The sequence below is a fragment of the Cherax quadricarinatus genome, chromosome 8 (genome assembly GCF_038502225.1).
Source record: "Cherax quadricarinatus isolate ZL_2023a chromosome 8, ASM3850222v1, whole genome shotgun sequence".
In the NCBI taxonomy this organism is placed as follows: Eukaryota; Metazoa; Arthropoda; class Malacostraca; order Decapoda; family Parastacidae; genus Cherax; species Cherax quadricarinatus.
This window is the reverse complement of record NC_091299.1, coordinates 65,208,929-65,228,345: the sequence shown is the minus strand read 5'-3', so window position 1 is coordinate 65,228,345 and position 19,417 is coordinate 65,208,929. Positions and strand designations below refer to the sequence as shown.

The window sequence follows — 19,417 nt, the reverse complement described above, 5'->3', positions numbered from 1 at the left end:
ATAGAGAGTCTTGAACGAATCCTTACTGAGGTATCGGAACGCTATCCGTAGGTTTGCCAGGCGCCCGTATGCTGCAGCAGTTACCTGATTGATGTGCGCCTCGGGGGATATGCTCGGTGTTATACTCACCCCCAGATCTTTTTCCTTGAGTGAGGTTTGCAGACTTTGGCCATCTAAACTATATTGTGTCTGCGGTCTTCTTTGCCCTTCCCCAATCTTCATGACTTTGCATTTGGCAGGGATAGACTCAGAAGTGTCCTTGTTTGCGGACGATGTGAAGTTAATGAGAAGAATCAAATCGGATGAGGATCAGGCAGGACTACAAAGAGACCTGGACAGGCTACAAGCCTGGTCCAGCAACTGGCTCCTTGAGTGTGTGTGTGTGTGTGTGTGTGTGTGTGTGTGTGTGTGTGTGTGTGTGTGTGTGTGTGTGTGTGTGTGTGTGTGTGTGTGTGTGTGTGTGTGTGTCTGTGTGTGTGTGTGTGTGTGTGACAGGAAAATGATAGCGAAGCTTTGCTAGTGTTTTTTTGTGCGTGGTGTGATAGTGGTCAGCATAAGAAGAGAGAGGAGAGGGTGAGAAAGTAGTCAGTCATCATGGTCGAGGGTAACAGAAGAGTAGCCCTCTTAGTTAGCTGGTTGTGTCTGCTGCTGTTAGACACAGGTAAGAACACAAGAGTGCTAGCCAGGTATGAGTCCAGGTGTGCAGGGCAGATGACTGTGTCTGTTGTTGTTACTACTGCTGTTGCTGCTGCTGCTGCTCCTGCTGTTGCTGCTGCTGTTATTTCTGCTACTGCTGCTGTTGTTTATGCTTCTGCTGTTGCTGTGATTCTGCTGCTGCTAATGCTGCTGCTTAGGTCAGATAGGAGGGCAGGTGGGCTGAGCAGCATTCTCTGCTGCTGCTGTAAGGACATGTAGGATGACATATGTTGTTGCTCTAAGGACATGTAGGATTACATATGTTGTTGCTGTAAGGACATGTAGGATGGCATATGTTGTTGCTGTAAGGACATGTAGGATGACATATGTTGCTGCTGTAAGGACATGTAGGATGACATATGTTGTTGCTGTAAGGACATGTAGGATGACATATTATTACAACCCAGGCTGCCACCTCCCAGTGGTAACCGTGCCGCCATGGCACAAAATAATGGGACCGCCTTTCCTCTCCACCATCCAACTCTTAGATAGAGCTCAGCTTTTCTCGTGACCAAAAGCCAAACCCTAAACTTAGAGTGAGACAGCAGTCAGACAGGCTAGCATAGGTCCAAGATACAGGCAGACGGTAGCCCGCATCCCCTCACTAAAAAAAAACCCCACACCAGGGGATAAAAAAAAAGAGCGTGAAAAGGGGTTACCACAAATAACATCCTAACCTAAATAAAATATTATGCTCTAGATAAAGAGTCTGCCAACATATTTTCTTTGCCGGCAATATATTTAATTGAAATATTATAGGGCTGCAGCCTTAGCGTCCAGTGCATAAGCCTTGTGTTGTGGTTCTTCATGGCTTGGAGATATACTAGAGGATTGTGATCACTGTAGACTGTGACCACATCGAAATGCTCCAAAGCCAGTACCAGAGCGAGGGCTTCTTTTTCAATGGTAGAGTAAGCCCTCTGATGTGGCTGGAACTTGGCTGAAAAGTATGCCGGGATAACAGGCCATTTGGATTCCTGGGTTGTAATATGGGTAGCCTGTCCGAGAGCTGGAGCTGGACTTAGAGAAACGGTTGAGCTTAGGGTGAAGCTCGTAGCAGGAACATTGTGCAGCTTGCTGTCTGGCATTGCTTTACAAATTTTGCATGTCAGTTGTTACTGGCCTGTTGGTCTAGGGGTATGATTCTCGCTTCGGGTGCGAGAGGTCCCGGGTTCAGCTCCCGGACAGGCCCCCATATTACAACCCAGGAATCCAAATGGCCTGTTATCCCGGGTGTAATGGGAGCAAAATAAACACAGCAGAAAAAGTTTAGACTTATATTATCCTTCACCAATTTAGAACAGCAATATGTACACTATGTACAGTGATAAGTATAGTGCACTCCACGGTAAGCAAGGCAGAAATAGAAGCCACAAGATAGCAGACCGTGCTTCAACCAGCTCTAGAATGGGAATGACAAGGGCAGACAGGAGAGCGGTACCCACATAACCTCTGCGATTGCCAAAACCATCTTATTGGCTAGAACCTGGTCACTAGTTGAACGACGGGGCCCCATCATCAACTCTTAGCAACCTGGTTCGCTGGTTGGGGGAGATAGCCTGTAAATGAGGGTGTGTACATGCGCCGAATAAAGGTTACGTACTCTTTGCATGCCACACATATGTTGTTGCTGTAAGGACAGGAAGGATGACATATGTTGTTGCTATAAGGACAGGTAGGATGACATATGTTGTTGCTGTAAGGACAGGTAGGATGACATATGATGTTGCACTGAGGACAGGTAGGATGGCATATGTTGTTGCTGTAAGGACAGGTAGGATGACATATGTTGTTGCTGTAAGGACAGGTAGGATGACATATGTTGTCGCTGTAAGGACAGGTAGGATGACATATGTTGTCGCTGTAAGGACAGGTAGGATGACATATGTTGTTGCTGTAAGGACAGGTAGGATGACATATGTTGTTGCTGTAAGGACAGGTAGGATGACATATGTTGTTGCTGTAAGGACAGGTAGGATGACATATGTTGTTGCTGTAAGGACAGGTATGATGACATATGTTGTTGCTATAAGGACAGGTAGGATGACATATGTTGTTGCTATAAGGACAGGTAGGATGACATATGTTGTTGCTGTAAGGACAGGTAGGATGACATATGTTGTTGCTATAAGGACAGGTAGGATGACATATGTTGTTGCTATAAGGACAGGTAGGATGACATATGTTGTAGGATGCATATGTTGTTGTAAGGACAGGTAGGATGACATATGTTGTTGCTATAAGGACAGGTAGGATGACATATGTTGTTGCTGTAAGGACAGGTAGGATGACATATGTTGTTGCTGTAAGGACAGGTAGGATGACATATGTTGTTGCTGTAAGGACAGGTAGGATGACATATGTTGTTGCTGTAAGGACAGGTAGGATGACATATGTTGTTGCTATAAGGACAGGTAGGATGACATATGTTGTTGCTGTAAGGACAGGTAGGATGACATATGTTGTTGCTGTAAGGACAGGTAGGATGACATATGTTGTTGCTGTAAGGACAGGTAGGATGACATATGTTGTTGCTGTAAGGACAGGTAGGATGACATATGTTGTTGCTGTAAGGACAGGTAGGATGACATATGTTGTTGCTGTAAGGACAGGTAGGATGACATATGTTGTTGCTACTGTTGCTACTTATATTGATGTTGCTGCTGCTGTTGTCGTTGCTGCTGATGTTACTACTGTTGCTGCTGTTGCTTCTGCAACTGTTATTTTTGCTACTGCTGCTGCTGCTGCTGCTGCTACTGCTGCTGCTGCTGCTGCTGCTGCTGCTGCCGCCGCTGCCGCCGCTGCCGCCGCCGCCGCCGCCTCCGCCGCCTCCATCGCCGCCTCCGTCGCCGCCGCCGCTGCTGCTGCTGCTGCTGCTGCTACTGCTGCTGCTGCTGCTGCTGCTGCCGCCGCCGCCGCCGCCTCCGCCGCCTCCATCGCCGCCTCCGTCGCCGCCGCCGCTGCTGCTGCTGTTGCTGCTGCTGCTGCTGCTGCTGTTGCTGCTGCTGCTGCTGCTGCTGCTGCTGGGTGAGTAGGCTGAATTTTCTTGGACTGCAAGAAGACTTTCGACACAGTTCTGTATAAGAGATTAGCGCAAAAGCTAGAGGGGCAGGCAGGAAAAACAGGAAAGGCACTACAATAGATCATGGAATACCTGACAGGAAGGAAACAATGAGGTATCAGAGTGGGCGACTGTGACGAGCGGAGTTCCAAAAGGGTTACTTCGAGGGCCGCTCTCTTTCTGGTATTTATGTGAATGACATGAGGTATCCCTGTTTGCAGACGATGTGAAACTAATGAGGAGAATTCATGTGGATGAGGATCAGATGGGAATATAAAAGGATCTAGACAGACTACAAGCCTGGTCCTAGAGTTTAACCCCACTAATGCAGCCATAAGGATTGAAAAAGGTGAAAGAAGACTGCAAACAGAGCACAGGCTAAAAGGCCAAAGACTGCAAACCTCACTTAAGGAAAAGGATCTTGCGGTGAGTATAATACCGAGCACATCTGAGGCACACATCAACCAAATAACTGCTGCAGCATATGGGCGCATGGGAAACATAAGTAAGGAATCATTCAAAACTCTGTACATCGTGTATGTCAGACCCATATTGGAGTTTGAAGCACCAATACGATACCCACACCTGGTCAAGCACGTCAAGAAATTAGAGAAAGTGCTAAGGTTTGCAACAAGACTAGTAAAGGAGCTAAGGGGAATGTTCTACGAGGAGAGGTTAAGGGAAATCAACCTGACGACACTGGAGGACAGGAGAGATAGGGACGACACGATAACTATATATAAAATACAGAGAGGAACTGACAGGATGGATTGGGACAGGATGTTTCAGAGATGGGACACAGCAATAAGGGAACACAACTGGAAGTTGAAGACTCATATGAGTCACATAAGCTGTAAAGAAGTGGAAAAATCTGGAGAGTGATGTGGATGCAGGATCCATACACAGCTTTAATAAGAGATACGATAAAGTTCATGAAGCAGGGAGAGAGTGCACCTAGTAGCGACCAGCGAAGAGGCGGGGCCAGGAGCTGTGACTCGACCCCTGCAACCACAAATAGGTGAGTACAACTAGGTGAGTACACCCACACACACACACTTCTGTCACGGGTGTATCAAGTGACTTTAGTGAAAGTAAAGTCAAGTGCTTCCGTCTACCTCCCGTTCTTCTGTTGATAGATTCGAATTCCCTGGATCTTGGTACCTGCGACTCAATCCCAGAAAATACCTTCTGTTGTTGCTGGTACTCGCTTCACAAAGTCCAACTTTAGCACCACAGCGCTGCTGCTCAGAATAGTCTGGCGTACTGTTGAAGGGAAGGTCGGCAGTTATACGTGAGATAGTCGTATATCAGATTCCTTCTTGAAGAATTATGTGAGGAATTTTGACACGCTTTGATACGAGGTTATTCCGTGTTTCTAGCTCTCTGGGTTACAAATCTAAATCAAATCATCTTCGCTTTTGTTTATACGGGAATCAGGATGAATTTTGTTTAGTCAAGGATTGAGGGCTAACTACAGAGGATTTCCTCGGGAGAGGGCAATCCTCTGTAGGTAGGATTTAGCAAGCAATTTAATGCACTGGTTATGTCAAGACGAATGTCATATGACAAGGTTGGTGCAGCTCCTCAAGACTACTGAAGGTGGTGGAATTTATGTGCATTGTAAAGCGTAATAAGAATTTTTTTGTGTGTATGAAGTAGGGTACCGCGGATTTATTATTTTATTTAATATTCTTTCGCTTTCATTTCTGTCATTAAGAGGCACGTAAGTCTTCTAATAACAAGATTATTTTTCCACTATAATCTACCTCCTCCATAATTACTATCGCATTTGCTTCCTCTATTTCGTAAGGTGAAGTCTATTATCTTTCCATAATTCTTGAATAACAAAAATAACAATAGATTTGTTTACGATTCTGTGTTTCCTGCCTTATGTAACTGCTGATTTATTACAATGTATTTATTAATAACTAGAGGTGATAATGTAGAGATTATCTCAATGATTATAACAGAGGAATTTTAAAAACTGCTGGAACGAGAACCTTCAACGTGAAAATATTATGCATCTTCGCATTGAGGAACGTAAACCATAAATGGCCTCTATAGTTTGTATTCCTCCAAGACTTTATCAAGTGAATATAACACAGATAACAGTGTGTCCAGCAGGTGTCATATTCCTCAGGTACTAACACAATAAACATTGTCTATATCATCAGGTCTGGCCCAGGACTTCACAAAGTTTGCCCACGACTATGCTCCCTACCTCCGTTTTGACAGCAAGGTCAGTTACTTCACTCTTGAAATATTTTAACATGTTTGATTACTGATAAGAAAACTATCTCCTTACCACCACACATTATGTAGATTCACCATAAAGTCTTGTCATGATATTAGGAATTTGTGACCCTCAACTGGTACACAACATTTAGCGGAAAATTGTGTAAGCATAAGTACAAGAACTAGACACACAAAAGAATGAGATATTGTTTAATAAAGATGCGTATGCAAGATTTAGGACATTTTATTAGATGTTTTATCCACTGGCAGCTAAATCAGTTCAATACAGAAAACAGACAAAAATACAGACTCTCCACTTGTAAATCTACTATTTAATCGAAGCTCAGAACCACGTGGTCACTGGCCCTGAGGGGTCTTTCATATGTGATGTCCTCAATATCTGCACTACTCATCTTGCTGGTTCATCCTCTCCTCTCTCTCTCTCTCTGGTAGCGTCCCTTACGTGTTGGTACATAACGTTTTCCAATACAACCTTCATCATCTTAGTCCTCCACGTTTCTGGGCCCTCATGTGGCTCCAAGTTCTCCCAGTCAATTTTTTTTTGTGATAGAAATCACCCACAATCATCAGCTTTGCCCTGTTCGCATGAGCCCTTCTGGCCACTTCAGCTAGTGTATCAACCATCGCTCTGTTATTCTTATCATATTCTTGCCTTGGCCTCCTGCTGTACTGTGGTGGGTTATACATCACTGCAATTACCACCTTGGAATCTCCAGACTGATGTGTTCCTATTATGTAGTCTCTTGCATCTCCTCCGTCTCCTCTCTCTCTCCAGCTTATCAAAATCCCATTGGTTTTTGATGAGCAGTGCCACTCCTCCACCTCTGTTCCCTCTGTCTTTCCTCAGGAGCTGATATCCCATTGAAAAGATGGCATCTGTTATCATTCCTGTGAACTTGGTTTCGGTGAGCGCTATGATGTCCGGTGATGCATCTTTAATTCTTTCATGCTACTCCTCCCATTTTTTTTCTATATTTTACTCCTCCCATTAGTTCGTTATTCCACCAGCGTTGGTGTACCATATCTTCAGTTTCCTCTCCAACACTGTGTCCTGGGGGTTTGTGAGGGGGGGGGGCCTGGCAGTGTGCTGTGGGATTCTACAGCATATTGTGGGGTGGGGGCTGTAAGTGTGGATTGTGGTTTGTGTTGGGATATCGTTTCTGGCTGTTGGGTTCAGAAGGTGGTTCTGTGTGTGCTTGTGCTTGTTGCTCTGCCTGGCTCTGGTTGTCCTCAGCTGACTTTGTCCTTGCTTCTCTTCCCAGCCCCTTTCGTTTCTGTGTTTTCTCCCTCAGCTGCTGTCGTTCTGTTCTTGTTCTGTCGCGGTCTAGGATCACCCTCTTGTATGTTGATGATTCCTTCAGCTGTGGTTTCTCTTGCAAGAACCTGTTCCTCACTATTTCTGTCCTGAAAATCAGTTTGAACGGCCGATTTCTCCCCTTCAAGTACTCTCATTTTCTCTGAATTTTTTGTGCGCGTGCGTGTGTGTGTGTGTGTACTCACCTAATTGTGGTTGCAGGGGTCGAGTCATAGCTTCTGGCCCCGCCTCTTCACTGGTCGCTACTAGGTCACTCTCCCTGAACCGTGAGCTTTATCATACCTCTGCTTAAATCTATGAATGGATCCTGCCTCCACTACATCGCTTGCCAAACTATTCCACTTTCTGACAACTCTGTGACTGAAGAAATACTTCCTAACATTCCTGTGATTCATCTGTTTCTTCAACTTCCAACTGTGTCCCCTTGCTGCTGTGTCCCATCTCTGGAACATTCTGTCTTTGTCCACCTTGTCAATTCCTCTCAGTATTTTATATGTTGTTATCATGTCATCCCTATCTCTCCTGTCCTCCAGTGTCGTCACGTGGATTTCCCTTACCCTCTCCTCGTAGGACATACCCCTTAACTCTGGGACTAGTCTAATTGCAAACATTTGCACTTTCTCTAGTTTCTTTACGTGCTTGGCTAGATGTGGGTTCCAAACTGGTGCCGCATACTCCAATATGGGCCTAACGTACACGGTGTACAGGGTCCTGAATGATTCCTTATTAAGATGTCGGAATGCTGTTCTGAGGTTTGCTAGGCGCCCATATGCTGCAGCCGTTATTTGGTTGATGTGCGCTTCAGGAGATGTGCCTGGTGTTATACTCACCCTAAGATCTTTTGAGTGAGGTTTGTAGTCTCTGGCTCCCTAGACTGTACTCCGTCTGCGGTCTTCTTTGCCGTTCCTCAATCTTCATGACTTTGCACTTGGTGGGGTTGAACTCCAGGAGCCAATTGCTGGACCAGGTCTGCAGCCTGTCCAGATCCCTTTGTAGTTCTGCCTGGTCTTCATCTGATTGAATTCTTCTCATCAACTTCACATCGTCTGCAAACAGGGACACTTCTGAGTCTATTCCTTCCGTTATGTCGTCATGTGTGTGTGTGTGTGTGTGTGTGTACTCACCTATTCGTACTCACCTATTTGTGGTTGCAGGGGTCGAGTCACAGCTCCTGGCCCCGCCTCTTCGCTGATTGCTACTAGGTCCTCTCTCTCCCTGCCCCATGAGCTCTATCATACCTCGCCTTAAAACTATGTATGGTTCCTGCCTCCACCACATCACTTTCTAGGCTATTCCACGGCCTGACTACTCTATGACTGAAGAAATACTTCCTAACATCCCTTTGATTCATCTGAGTCTTCAACTTCCAATTGTGACCTCTTGTGTCTGTGTCCCATCTCTGGAACATCCCGTCTTTGTCCACCTCGTCTATTCTGCGCAGTATTTTATATGTCGTTATCATGTCTCCCCTGACCCTCCTGGCCTCCAGTGTCGTCAGGCCGATTTCCCTCAACCTTTCTTCATAGGACAATCCCCGTAGCTCTGCGTGTGTGTGTATGTGTGTATGTGTGTGTGTGTGTGTGTGTGTGTACTCACCTAATTGTGGTTGCAAGGGTCGAGACTCAGCTCCTGGCCCCGCCTACTCAGCTCCTGGCCCCGCCAGTATTCAACATACGTAAACTAGTTAAAATAACATGACATAAATACCGTGTTAAGAAGTTATTCCAACGAAATAAAAAAATATTGTATGTGTGTGTGTGTGTGTGTGTGTGTGTGTGTGTGTATGTGTGTGTGTGTGCGTGTATGTGTGTGTGTGTGTGTGTGTGTGTGTGTGTGTGTGTGTGTGTGTGTGTGTGTGTGTGTGTGTGTGTGTGTGTGTGTGTATGTGTGTGTGTGTGTATTTGTGTGTGTGTGTGTGTATGTACTCACCTAATTGTGGTTGCAGGGGTCGAGACTCAGCTCCTGGCCCCGCCTACTCAGCTCCTGGCCCCGCCAGTATTCAACATACGTAAACTAGTTAAAATAACATGACATAAATACCGTGTTAAGAAGTTATTCCAACGAAATAAAAAAATATTGTATGTGTGTGTGTGTGTGTGTGTGTGTGTGTGTGTGTGTGTGTGTGTGTGTATGTGTGTGTGTGTGCGTGTATGTGTGTGTGTGTATGTGTGTGTGTGTGTGTGTGTGTGTGTGTGTGTGTATGTGTGTGTGTGTGTATGTGTGTGTGTGTGTGTGTGTGTATGTGTGTGTGTGTGTGTGTGTGTGTGTATGTGTGTGTATGTGTGTGTGTGTGTGTGTGTGTGTGTGTGTGTGTGTATGTGTGTTTCTCAGTTGTAGTACCAGTTCCTAGTAACCAGTTACCAGTAACTAGTGTACCGGTAGATGACTCACTACCAACCGTCTGTGTGAATCATTGACTGTATTCATATTGCTGCTGACCATAGCAGGATTTCAAACACCCTCACCCTGTAGACACTTGTGAGTCAGTCGTAGTTAGGCAGCAGAGAGAGACAGGTCGGCTGTTGGCGCTTTCCATACTTCCCGTTATATATTATATGTACTACCAGCCTACGTGAGTATTTTTACCCATCCACGTATCGAAAACCCACATGACATGTGTGTGTATGTGTGTGTGTGTGTGTGTGTGTGTGTGTGTGTGTGTGTGTGTGTGTGTGTGTGTGTGTGTGTGTGTGTGTGTGTGTGTGTGTGTGCCAAATTAAACATTGCCTCCATAAAGCTTTCAAATTTTCCATTATCTATTTTTCATCTATCCATTACAACATTTCAATATTCAACATACGTAAACTAGTTAAAATAACATGACATAAATACCGTGTTAAGAAGTTATTCCAACGAAATAAAAAAATATTGTAAATACATAAAAACGCTTAACTGGACTGTAATACACATGCATCAGAACGAAAGTATTTATTTAACGATGTTTTACTCTCAATACGCTTAATTAAATCAACTAAATCCACACACAGTGGTCCCAGCTGACCGGGATTGACTGGCTGAAGAGTTGAGAGAGCCAAGCAACACTAACTGGCTTACTGGATGAACTAAGCTGGATTTAGTTGTGCAGTAAGCAAGAAGGTTCACTGTGACTCTAGAAATGGCCGGGCCACCACTTGGAAGAGGCCCGGGCCGGGAGAAATACCGGCGAATCTTTAATAATAATAATAATAACTCAAGAAATCGTAATAACACATTTGTAAACAAACCAGGGTAAAGATGGGTTCTAACCCCACCAGTACGGTGGTAGCTTCACTCTGGTACCTGTGGTTCACTTTCCTAGCATGTCAGCCACTGTCTTGCCTCTCGTGACGACTCATGTAATGCAGATTTGTTGTTATTGATCAAAAGACTTATACAGTAGCATAGATAACTGATATAGGCACAATGCTAGATATGAGTGACATAGACTAGCACAGTGCTAGAGATGACTGACGTAAGCTAGTATAGTGCTACAGATTATTGACAAAGACTATCACAGTACTAGAGATGACTGACAGAGACTTGCACAGTGCTAGAGATGACTGACAGCGACTAGCACAGTGCTAGAGATGACTGACAGAGACTAGCACAGTGCTAGAGATGACTGACAAAGACTAGCACAGCGCTAGAGATGACTGACAGAGACTAGCACAGTGCTAGAGATGACTGACAGAGACTAGCACAGTGCTAGAGATGACTGACAGAGACTAGCACAGTGCTAGAGATGACTGACAAAGACTAGCACAGTGCTAGAGATGACTGACAGAGACTAGCACAGTGCTAGAGATGACTGACAGAGACTAGCACAGCGCTAGAGATGACTGACAGAGACTAGCACAGTGCTAGAGATGACTGACAGAGACTAGCACAGTGCTAGAGATGACTGACAGAGACTAGCACAGTGCTAGAGATGACTGACAGAGACTAGCACAGTGCTAGAGATGACTGACAGAGACTAGCACAGTGCTAGAGATGACTGACAGAGTCTATCACAGTGCTAGAGATGACTGACAAAGACTAGCACAGTGCTAGAGATGACTGACAGAGACTAGCACAGTGCTAGAGATGACTGACAGAGACTAGCTCAGCGCTAGAGATGACTGACAGAGACTAGCACAGTGCTAGAGATGACTGACAGAGACTTGCACAGTGCTAGAGATGACTGACAGAGTCTATCACAGTGCTAGAGATGACTGACAAAGACTAGCACAGTGCTAGAGATGACTGACAGAGACTAGCACAGTGCTAGAGATGACTGACAGAGTCTATCACAGTGCTAGAGATGACTGACAAAGAGTAGCACAGTGCTAGAGATGACTGACAGAGACTAGCACAGTGCTAGAGATGACTGACAGAGACTAGCACAGTGCTAGAGATGACTGACAGAGACTTGCACAGTGCTAGAGATGACTGACAGCGACTAGCACAGTGCTAGAGATGACTGACAGAGACTAGCACAGTGCTAGAGATGATTGACAAAGACTAGCACAGTGCTAGAGATGACTGACAGAGACCAGCACAGTGCTAGAGATGACTGACAGAGACTAGCACAGTGCTAGAGATGACTGACAGAGACTCACACAGTGCTAGAGATGACTGACAGAGACTCACACAGTGCTAGAGATGACTGACAGAGACTCACACAGTGCTAGAGATGACTGACAGAGACCAGCACAGTCCTAGAGATGACTGACAGAGACTAGCACAGTGCTAGAGATGACTGACAGAGACTAGCTCAGCGCTAGAGATGACTGACAGAGACTAGCACAGTGCTAGAGATGACTGACAGAGACTCACACAGTGCTAGAGATGACTGACAAAGACTAGCACAGTGCTAGAGATGACTGACAGAGACTCACACAGTGCTAGAGATGACTGACAAAGACTAGCACAGTGCTAGAGATGACTGACAGAGACTAGCACAGTGCTAGAGATGACTGACAGAGACTAGCACAGTGCTAGAGATGACTGACAGAGACTCACACAGTGCTAGAGATGACTGACAGAGACTAGCACAGTGCTAGAGATGACTGACAGAGACTAGCACAGTGCTAGAGATGACTGACAGAGACTAGCACAGTGCTAGAGATGACTGACAGAGACTCACACAGTGCTAGAGATGACTGACAAAGACTAGCACAGTGCTAGAGATGACTGACAGAGTCTATCACAGTGCTAGAGATGACTGACAAAGACTAGCACAGTGCTAGAGATGACTGACAAAGACTAGCACAGTGCTAGAGATGACTGACAGAGACTAGCACAGTGCTAGAGATGACTGACAGAGACTAACACAGTGCTAGAGATGACTGACAGAGACTAGCACAGTGCTAGAGATGACTGACAGAGACTAGCACAGTGCTAGAGATGACTGACAGAGACCAGCACAGTGCTAGAGATGACTGACAGAGACCAGCGCAGTGCTAGAGATGACTGACAGAGACCAGCACAGTGCTAGAGATGACTGACAGAGACTAGCACAGTGCTAGAGATGACTGACAGAGACTAACACAGTGCTAGAGATGACTGACAGAGACTAGCACAGTGCTAGAGATGACTGACAGAGACTAGCACAGTGCTAGAGATGACTGACAGAGACCAGCACAGTGCTAGAGATGACTGACAGAGACCAGCACAGTGTCAGGGGCGCAGCAACAGCATGTTACAGATAAGCCTGGGAATACCAGGTAACTCCCAGTGTCTCTCTCCCGAGTAATTGCGTTACGGTAAGTGCTCGCTGCGTGACTGAAGGCATACTCATGTAGATGTAAGTCAAGACTTCTCGACGAATATACATTAAAGAATATATAAGGATGATCAACCTTGACTTCGGCTGGCCATTTAATGACAATCACTTGCGTTAAAATGGTAATTTGTAGATGGAATTAAATGTCAATACCGACGCATTGGAATAAAATGGGAATTTAATGTAGCATGAAAACATTTCATTTAATAACGAGGCATAAATTGTGCTTCGTTATCTAAATGAAACCTTATCAAAGATATATAAATAAGGCATAACCTTGAAATTTACCTTGTTTACCTTTGATGTGAAGCCAAGATGTCTATGTTCCACTTTTCCTACTGCACAATTAACTAATCTTAATCATCCTGAAGCTCACTGGTCACCTCAGAATGTGTTTGTCGATCAAATTTTGTGTCGTCAGTGTGAATGCGTAGCTATTTCCCCCATCAAAGCCGTTTATAAAAACTATGAGCATGACCAGACTTATCAGTAATCCCTGAGAAATGTCACCTGTGACTCGTACGTAATTTGTTCTCATCACTGTCCATCATTAAACATTATCCATCATGAAGCAGGATAATGAGTGGAAGCAAATCATTAATAATTGCTTTAATATTCAGATTCTTGGCACTTTCTGATTGCATAGACAATTGCAACATCACTTACTCTGTTATCACTGTTGTTCCTAACTAATCATCCTGCATAATTCGTTTCCATCATTATCCAAGTTATTTTGTTTTGTAATCTTACTAGACATATTCATAATACATCTTGTCCTTCTGCAGGAGGGACAAAATGAGTTGTGTTACCCGGATGACGCCTCTGTTTACTACGAGCAGAGACTGGCTGGTGATTGGTCCCGCAAGTGCAACTTAGACTTCGACTCTCTAGTAAACGGGACAGTGCCCACCTATTGGCACGCCATGACCTGCGGTTACCATCTCCACATAGGTCAGTACCTGGCACGCCAAGACCTGCTGTTACCGTCTCCACATAGGTCAGTACCTCGCACGTCATGACCCGCTGTTACCATCTCCACATAGGTCAGTACCTGGCACGCCAAGACCTGCTGTTACCGTCTCCACATAGGTCAGTACCTGAACTGATTTCTGGGATGCGGCCCTCGTTCACTCATGCACGCATTTGTGTCATGCAGTTCAAGCAGCCACATTATATGCCTCAGTGCTGAAGGCACTGAAGCTGAGAGAGTGAAGCATGAGAATGAGTAGCTGCATGTAACGTGACAGACAGTTATGGGTTAGGTAGCTCAACAGTACGGAAGACAAACGGGTCCTTTTGCATTTGGCATAAAAGTCATTTTACTGTTGTCCAGAGCATTTGGTATTAATAGCCTTCTTGGTAAATTTCGGCAAGGAAATGCAATACCATTCTTTAGCAACTGTGTCAGATTCAATAGCAGTTCAATAGCTTTGCTATGCACCCCATACCTATCCTGCGGGAGTTAGCTGAAACATTGCAAGAAGTTGGGCCACAATATAAATATTAATATGCTCTCAATATTAACTAATACATTGTTTGGCTTCGTATCAAAGAGAATATGGGCTATACGTCCCAAGGTAACATTCCAGCCTTGATATTCATAAATTTGACCGCATTTGATCATGTATTTAAGCCTTTGTCTTCAAATATAGAGGTGAGATCAATTTTATAAACATGGCTATTTCTAAACGTAGTTTAGTAACATTTCTAAGTTTAGTTCAGTAACATTTTATACGTCCCTATAATAAAAGTTATTGAAAGAGTTTTCTCTCTAGATTCCTACCCTTTATACTTCTTTAGTCAAGAGATTAAATTAGATGTGAGGTAATGGACAAGTGACAGGACAAGAAGCTGTTCTTGGACTTGTGTCAAAAATTCTTGTAGAACGGAAGTCTCTTAACTCCAATAGCAACCCAGCCTTTAAGTGCGTCCTTAAAAACCATCTTTTTAACACATGTATGTTAGGTGAACATTATGATCAATGTAATAATGTTGGTAGAATTACTGATAATATGTTAGGTAAAAGGTCACATGTGCAATTAATGTGACAATGAAATGTTGCATTAGTTGCATCAACATTACTGCCTGGTAATCCTGTCTTAGAAGGAATGACTTATTGTCCGATATTCTGGAAAACACAAGAGATAGAATGTACGAGTTTCTTATGCAGCTGAAAAATTATATTAAGTTTGCGTTCAGGATGAGGTAATGTGAATATATAGGGAGACGATGGGATATCTTAGCTTGTTCAAACCATAGTACGGGTGGGGATAGAACCCTCGATCAGAGAGTCATGAAACTCCAGACCAACGTGTTAGCCACTGGGCCAGCTGGCTACAATAAGATTCATCCAACTAGGTATATTTATACACCATAGGAAGGTTAGCATAGGCCATCACTGTGATCACAAATGCAAACTTGCATTTGTGATCACAATGGCTAACGCGTCGGTCTGGAGTTATATGACTCTCTGATCGCGGGTTCTAACTCCGCTCATGATATGGTTTGTTTGCAATCGTGTCATTACGATTTCGTGAGTCATCTTAGCTTGTTGTTGTACTTGGCAGCTTACTGGAACTTCTACGGCTACAACCATGACTGTGACTGCTGCTCCGGAGAAAGAGATGCCTGGTTTGAGTTTATTGTCATTAAGGTGAGATTCCAGCGAATTCTGCCTTTCTAAATATAATTCTTAGATTACATTTGACATAACTAAGTACTAAGGGCGTGCGCAATGTCGTATTCTTATATCTAAAGGGCTTATATACAGGTTACTTCTACACGAAGATCATGATACCCAGCAGTTGTGATCCTTCCTGCTAGTCCTCTTAAGAATCGAACGTGATTTATGCGTTATTTTACATGATTTAATAATGTGATTGCACACAGTGACTCCCCACACCTCGTTCATCAACTAAACTGTTAACTGGTGTGCTTTTTTTTTTTAAATCATAAAGGATCACCTTTAATTTCTTCAATAAGTCAAAGGGTCAGGTTTTGGATTTCCGACTTTGTGATTAGTTTATCAACATGTGGAAGTCAGATGTATTTTCGACATTGGCGTTCACAGGAAAGCACAAGCTTTTTTTTTTTTTGAGGTCTTTGAAATTTCTCAAGCATTTTAGAAAAAAAAATCTAATATACAGATACATAAGGTTAAAACGCATTGATTTAAGACTCCTAAAACTTCCTATTTATCCTGACAGTGACCTATAACTTATCAGTATTCTTAGTACTAATATATTAAACATTACAAGACTTAATTATTATTATTATGGGACTTACACCTGATTCCATTATTCTAATTGATTTTTTTTCATATACGACGCCAGATTCGTGACTGGGACTTGAGTCCACATCTGCACGAAGTAATGTTTGGCCAGAAGAAAGGTTGGTACACAAGGATTCCCGGCCACTACGAGACCTACAACACAACCCATCCGGTAGCCTACGTTGGCAAGGCCAACCACGGTACCTACCATGACGATGGTGGTACAGGAACCTGCTGCTACTATGAGGACTACCGTAACCCAGGTAACATTATCTCTCTTGTTGTCGAAAATGGTATGAAATACTGACAAGCTGAAGATTTAGATTTGTGCTGACATAGGTCTGCTCATTATCTTAGTAGTGCTGACTGCTGACGCAGATCTGCTTATTATCTTAGTAGTGCTGACTGCTGAAATAGGTCTGCTCATTATCTTAGTGCTGACTGCTGACGCAGATCTGCTCACCCTGGTAAAAATCGTTCTGTGAAACAAGCTAGAATGAAATACTTTTGGCCACGTATGGCAACTGACATTTCCGAGTATGTTAAGAAATGTAGTGTCTGAATGCAGCAAAAGGAAACGTCAATGGTCCTAACCCAATCCAGGTGTTTCCAACTACTAGCGAACCGTGGGAAAGAGTTGCGCTTGATTTGTTAACCAATTTTAAATGTTCCCTCCAAGGCAACAAACATCTGTGTGTTATGGTAGACCATTTCACCAGATATTGTGAGTTAGTTCCTATTGCAGATAAGACTGCAGAGACAGTAGCTAAAGTGTTTAAATAACGCATTATCTGCAGGCATACCACCCCTAAGTCCTTAGTAACAGATAATGGAGGTGAATTCAGCAACGAGATTCTTGAAAATTTGTGTACCTTGTACAAAATCTCTAAGTCAACCATTGTTCTCCATCATCCTGCGAGCAATGGTTTGGCAGAACGTACAAATAAGAAAGTACTAGATGTTTTGAGAGCCACTATCAACCCCAATAGTGAAACCTGGGATGAAGTTATACCAGATGTTCAATGTGCCATAAATTCTGCTTACAATGCTTCCATAGGTGACACTCCACATTATGGATTGTATGGCGTAGACAAGCGTTTACCTTATGAGTTGTTATATTCCACTCCGAAACCAAATTATAACCCTGATGATTTCATAGCAACTCATACCAGCTTAGCTCAAAGTGTTTTTAGAAGAATCCGTGAAACACTTCATAAATCAACAGCAGAATTTACTAGAGTAACTAATAGCCGTGCTAAGCCGACAAAAGTTAAAGTGGGTTCGAGAGTAATGCTGACAAATTTCAACAAAACATCCGCAATGCCTAAGCTCGACCAAAAGTTTGTTGGTCCTTATCGAGTAGTTGAACATATCAATGGCAATAAGTATAAGGTTAGAGAAATTAGTACTGGTCAGTATAAGGAATCGCATTTAGATCATATGAAATTAGTATGCGATGTTGATGATATTTCTACCCAGACTAATGTGTCAGTAGCTGACAATCCTCCTGACTCTGTACCCTCTACCTCTAATACTCAGTCAGATAATCAACCCGAATGTCGTTATTCCTTACGTACACGACAAGTGATGAGAAACCCCCAAGTATTTTTTGTAGATACTTGTTCAGATCTCCCTCAGTCAAGGCATGTGTTAACCATTGCAAAGGAATTCGACCCTCCCAAAGATGATAACCATTCTGCATATGTAAATCTTACCCTCGCAGAGTTGGGTTTAAATGTACATAGTCTGTATAATTAGATGTTCAAGATTAATGAAGTTGTCAACTGTGTGTTTATTATTAGCTGATCAGATTTTTTTTTTTCAAATTTTTTTTTGTGTTCACGTTCCCTCCGAATTCTGAGAATTTAGCAGTAATGATCTGTGCGCACCAGATCTGCCCACGCTGTTAATTTACTTTCACCTTTGTAAATATATATTTATTCTTCCTCAGAATCTGTAGAGTGCATGAATACAGATCGATCGATCAATTCCATCCTTTATTATACCACGATTTGTTCTTATAATTCGTAATGCATTACGTTAAAACTGATTACGTTAACACCCATTACGTTAAAACTCATTATGTTAACACCCATTACGTTAACACCCATTACATTAACATCCATTACGATACCATCCATTAGTTCTAAGTTACATATGTCCTTGCTATTGTACAGAATCAGCCCAGGCCCACCTGCCTGTTCAGCCTGTAGCATAGTATTGTATGTCGAGACGACATACATAACATGACCGAGCTGTCAGCATAGATACTGAATCCCCTTATATATATACTTGTGTAGTATATTGTGGATAGTATCATCCATGTATATATTTAGGCTCCCTGGTCAGTAGGCTCAGTGACTAGCATGTGTGACGTCACGTGATGCTGTTGTGAGCCCTTCGCGCCTGGGATCCTTCTCAGTTCCCGTTAGACCTTCCAGGCAACAACAGGCAGTTTGGGCTCTCCCTTCTCACACTCTGCAATATAGTGTTATCATCCAACAAGTGTGTTTATCTCTAACCATCATATCTCCTACGAACCCCCATGACACTGACGCAGATCTGCTCATTATCTTAGTAGTGCTGACTGCTGATGCAGATCTGCTCTTTATCTTAGTAGTGCTGACTGCTGACGCAGATCTGCTCATTATCCTGGTAATCCTGACTGCTGACTCAGATCTGCTCATTATCTTTGTAGTGCTGACTGCTGATGCAGATCTGCTAATTATCTTAGCAGTGCTGACTGCTGATGCAGATCTGCTCATTATCTTAGTAGTGCTGACTGTTGATGCAGATCTGCTCATTATCCTAATAATCCTGACTGCTGACGTGGTTCTACTCATTATTCTAATAATCCTGACTGCTGACGCCGATCTGTTCATTATCCTAGTAATGCTGACTGCTGGTATCTTTACTGATGAAACGTATCGCCTACACAGTAGGCTTCTTCAGTCACATACAAACGCGAAAGTAGTAACGAAATGATGATGTAATCAATCCATCAACCATAGAGAAAAAGTATTCAACTCGTTCTTAAGGGGCCTCGGATAAATCTCCGCCCATCCAGATATGGGT

At 43.6% G+C, this 19,417-nt stretch overlaps 1 protein-coding gene and 1 non-coding gene across 3 annotated transcripts in view; both read left to right on the top strand.

Moving 5' to 3' along the window:
* Positions 1-538: 538 nt before the first annotated feature.
* The window catches only part of LOC128685525 (uncharacterized), a 46,457-nt gene continuing 27,578 nt past the window's right edge, over positions 539-19,417 (top strand). For both annotated transcript variants that reach the window (XM_053772101.2, XM_070083080.1), the window contains exons 1-5: positions 539-661; positions 5,932-5,996; positions 13,857-14,022; positions 15,639-15,724; positions 16,404-16,605. In XM_053772101.2, the coding sequence (XP_053628076.1) occupies positions 595-661; positions 5,932-5,996; positions 13,857-14,022; positions 15,639-15,724; positions 16,404-16,605 (586 nt within the window). In that variant the 5' untranslated portion in view covers positions 539-594. The remainder of the gene's footprint in view (positions 662-5,931; positions 5,997-13,856; positions 14,023-15,638; positions 15,725-16,403; positions 16,606-19,417) is intronic.
* TRNAP-CGG (transfer RNA proline (anticodon CGG)) lies at positions 1,817-1,888 on the top strand. Its single transcript has one exon. It is a non-coding gene; the product is annotated as a tRNA-Pro (tRNA).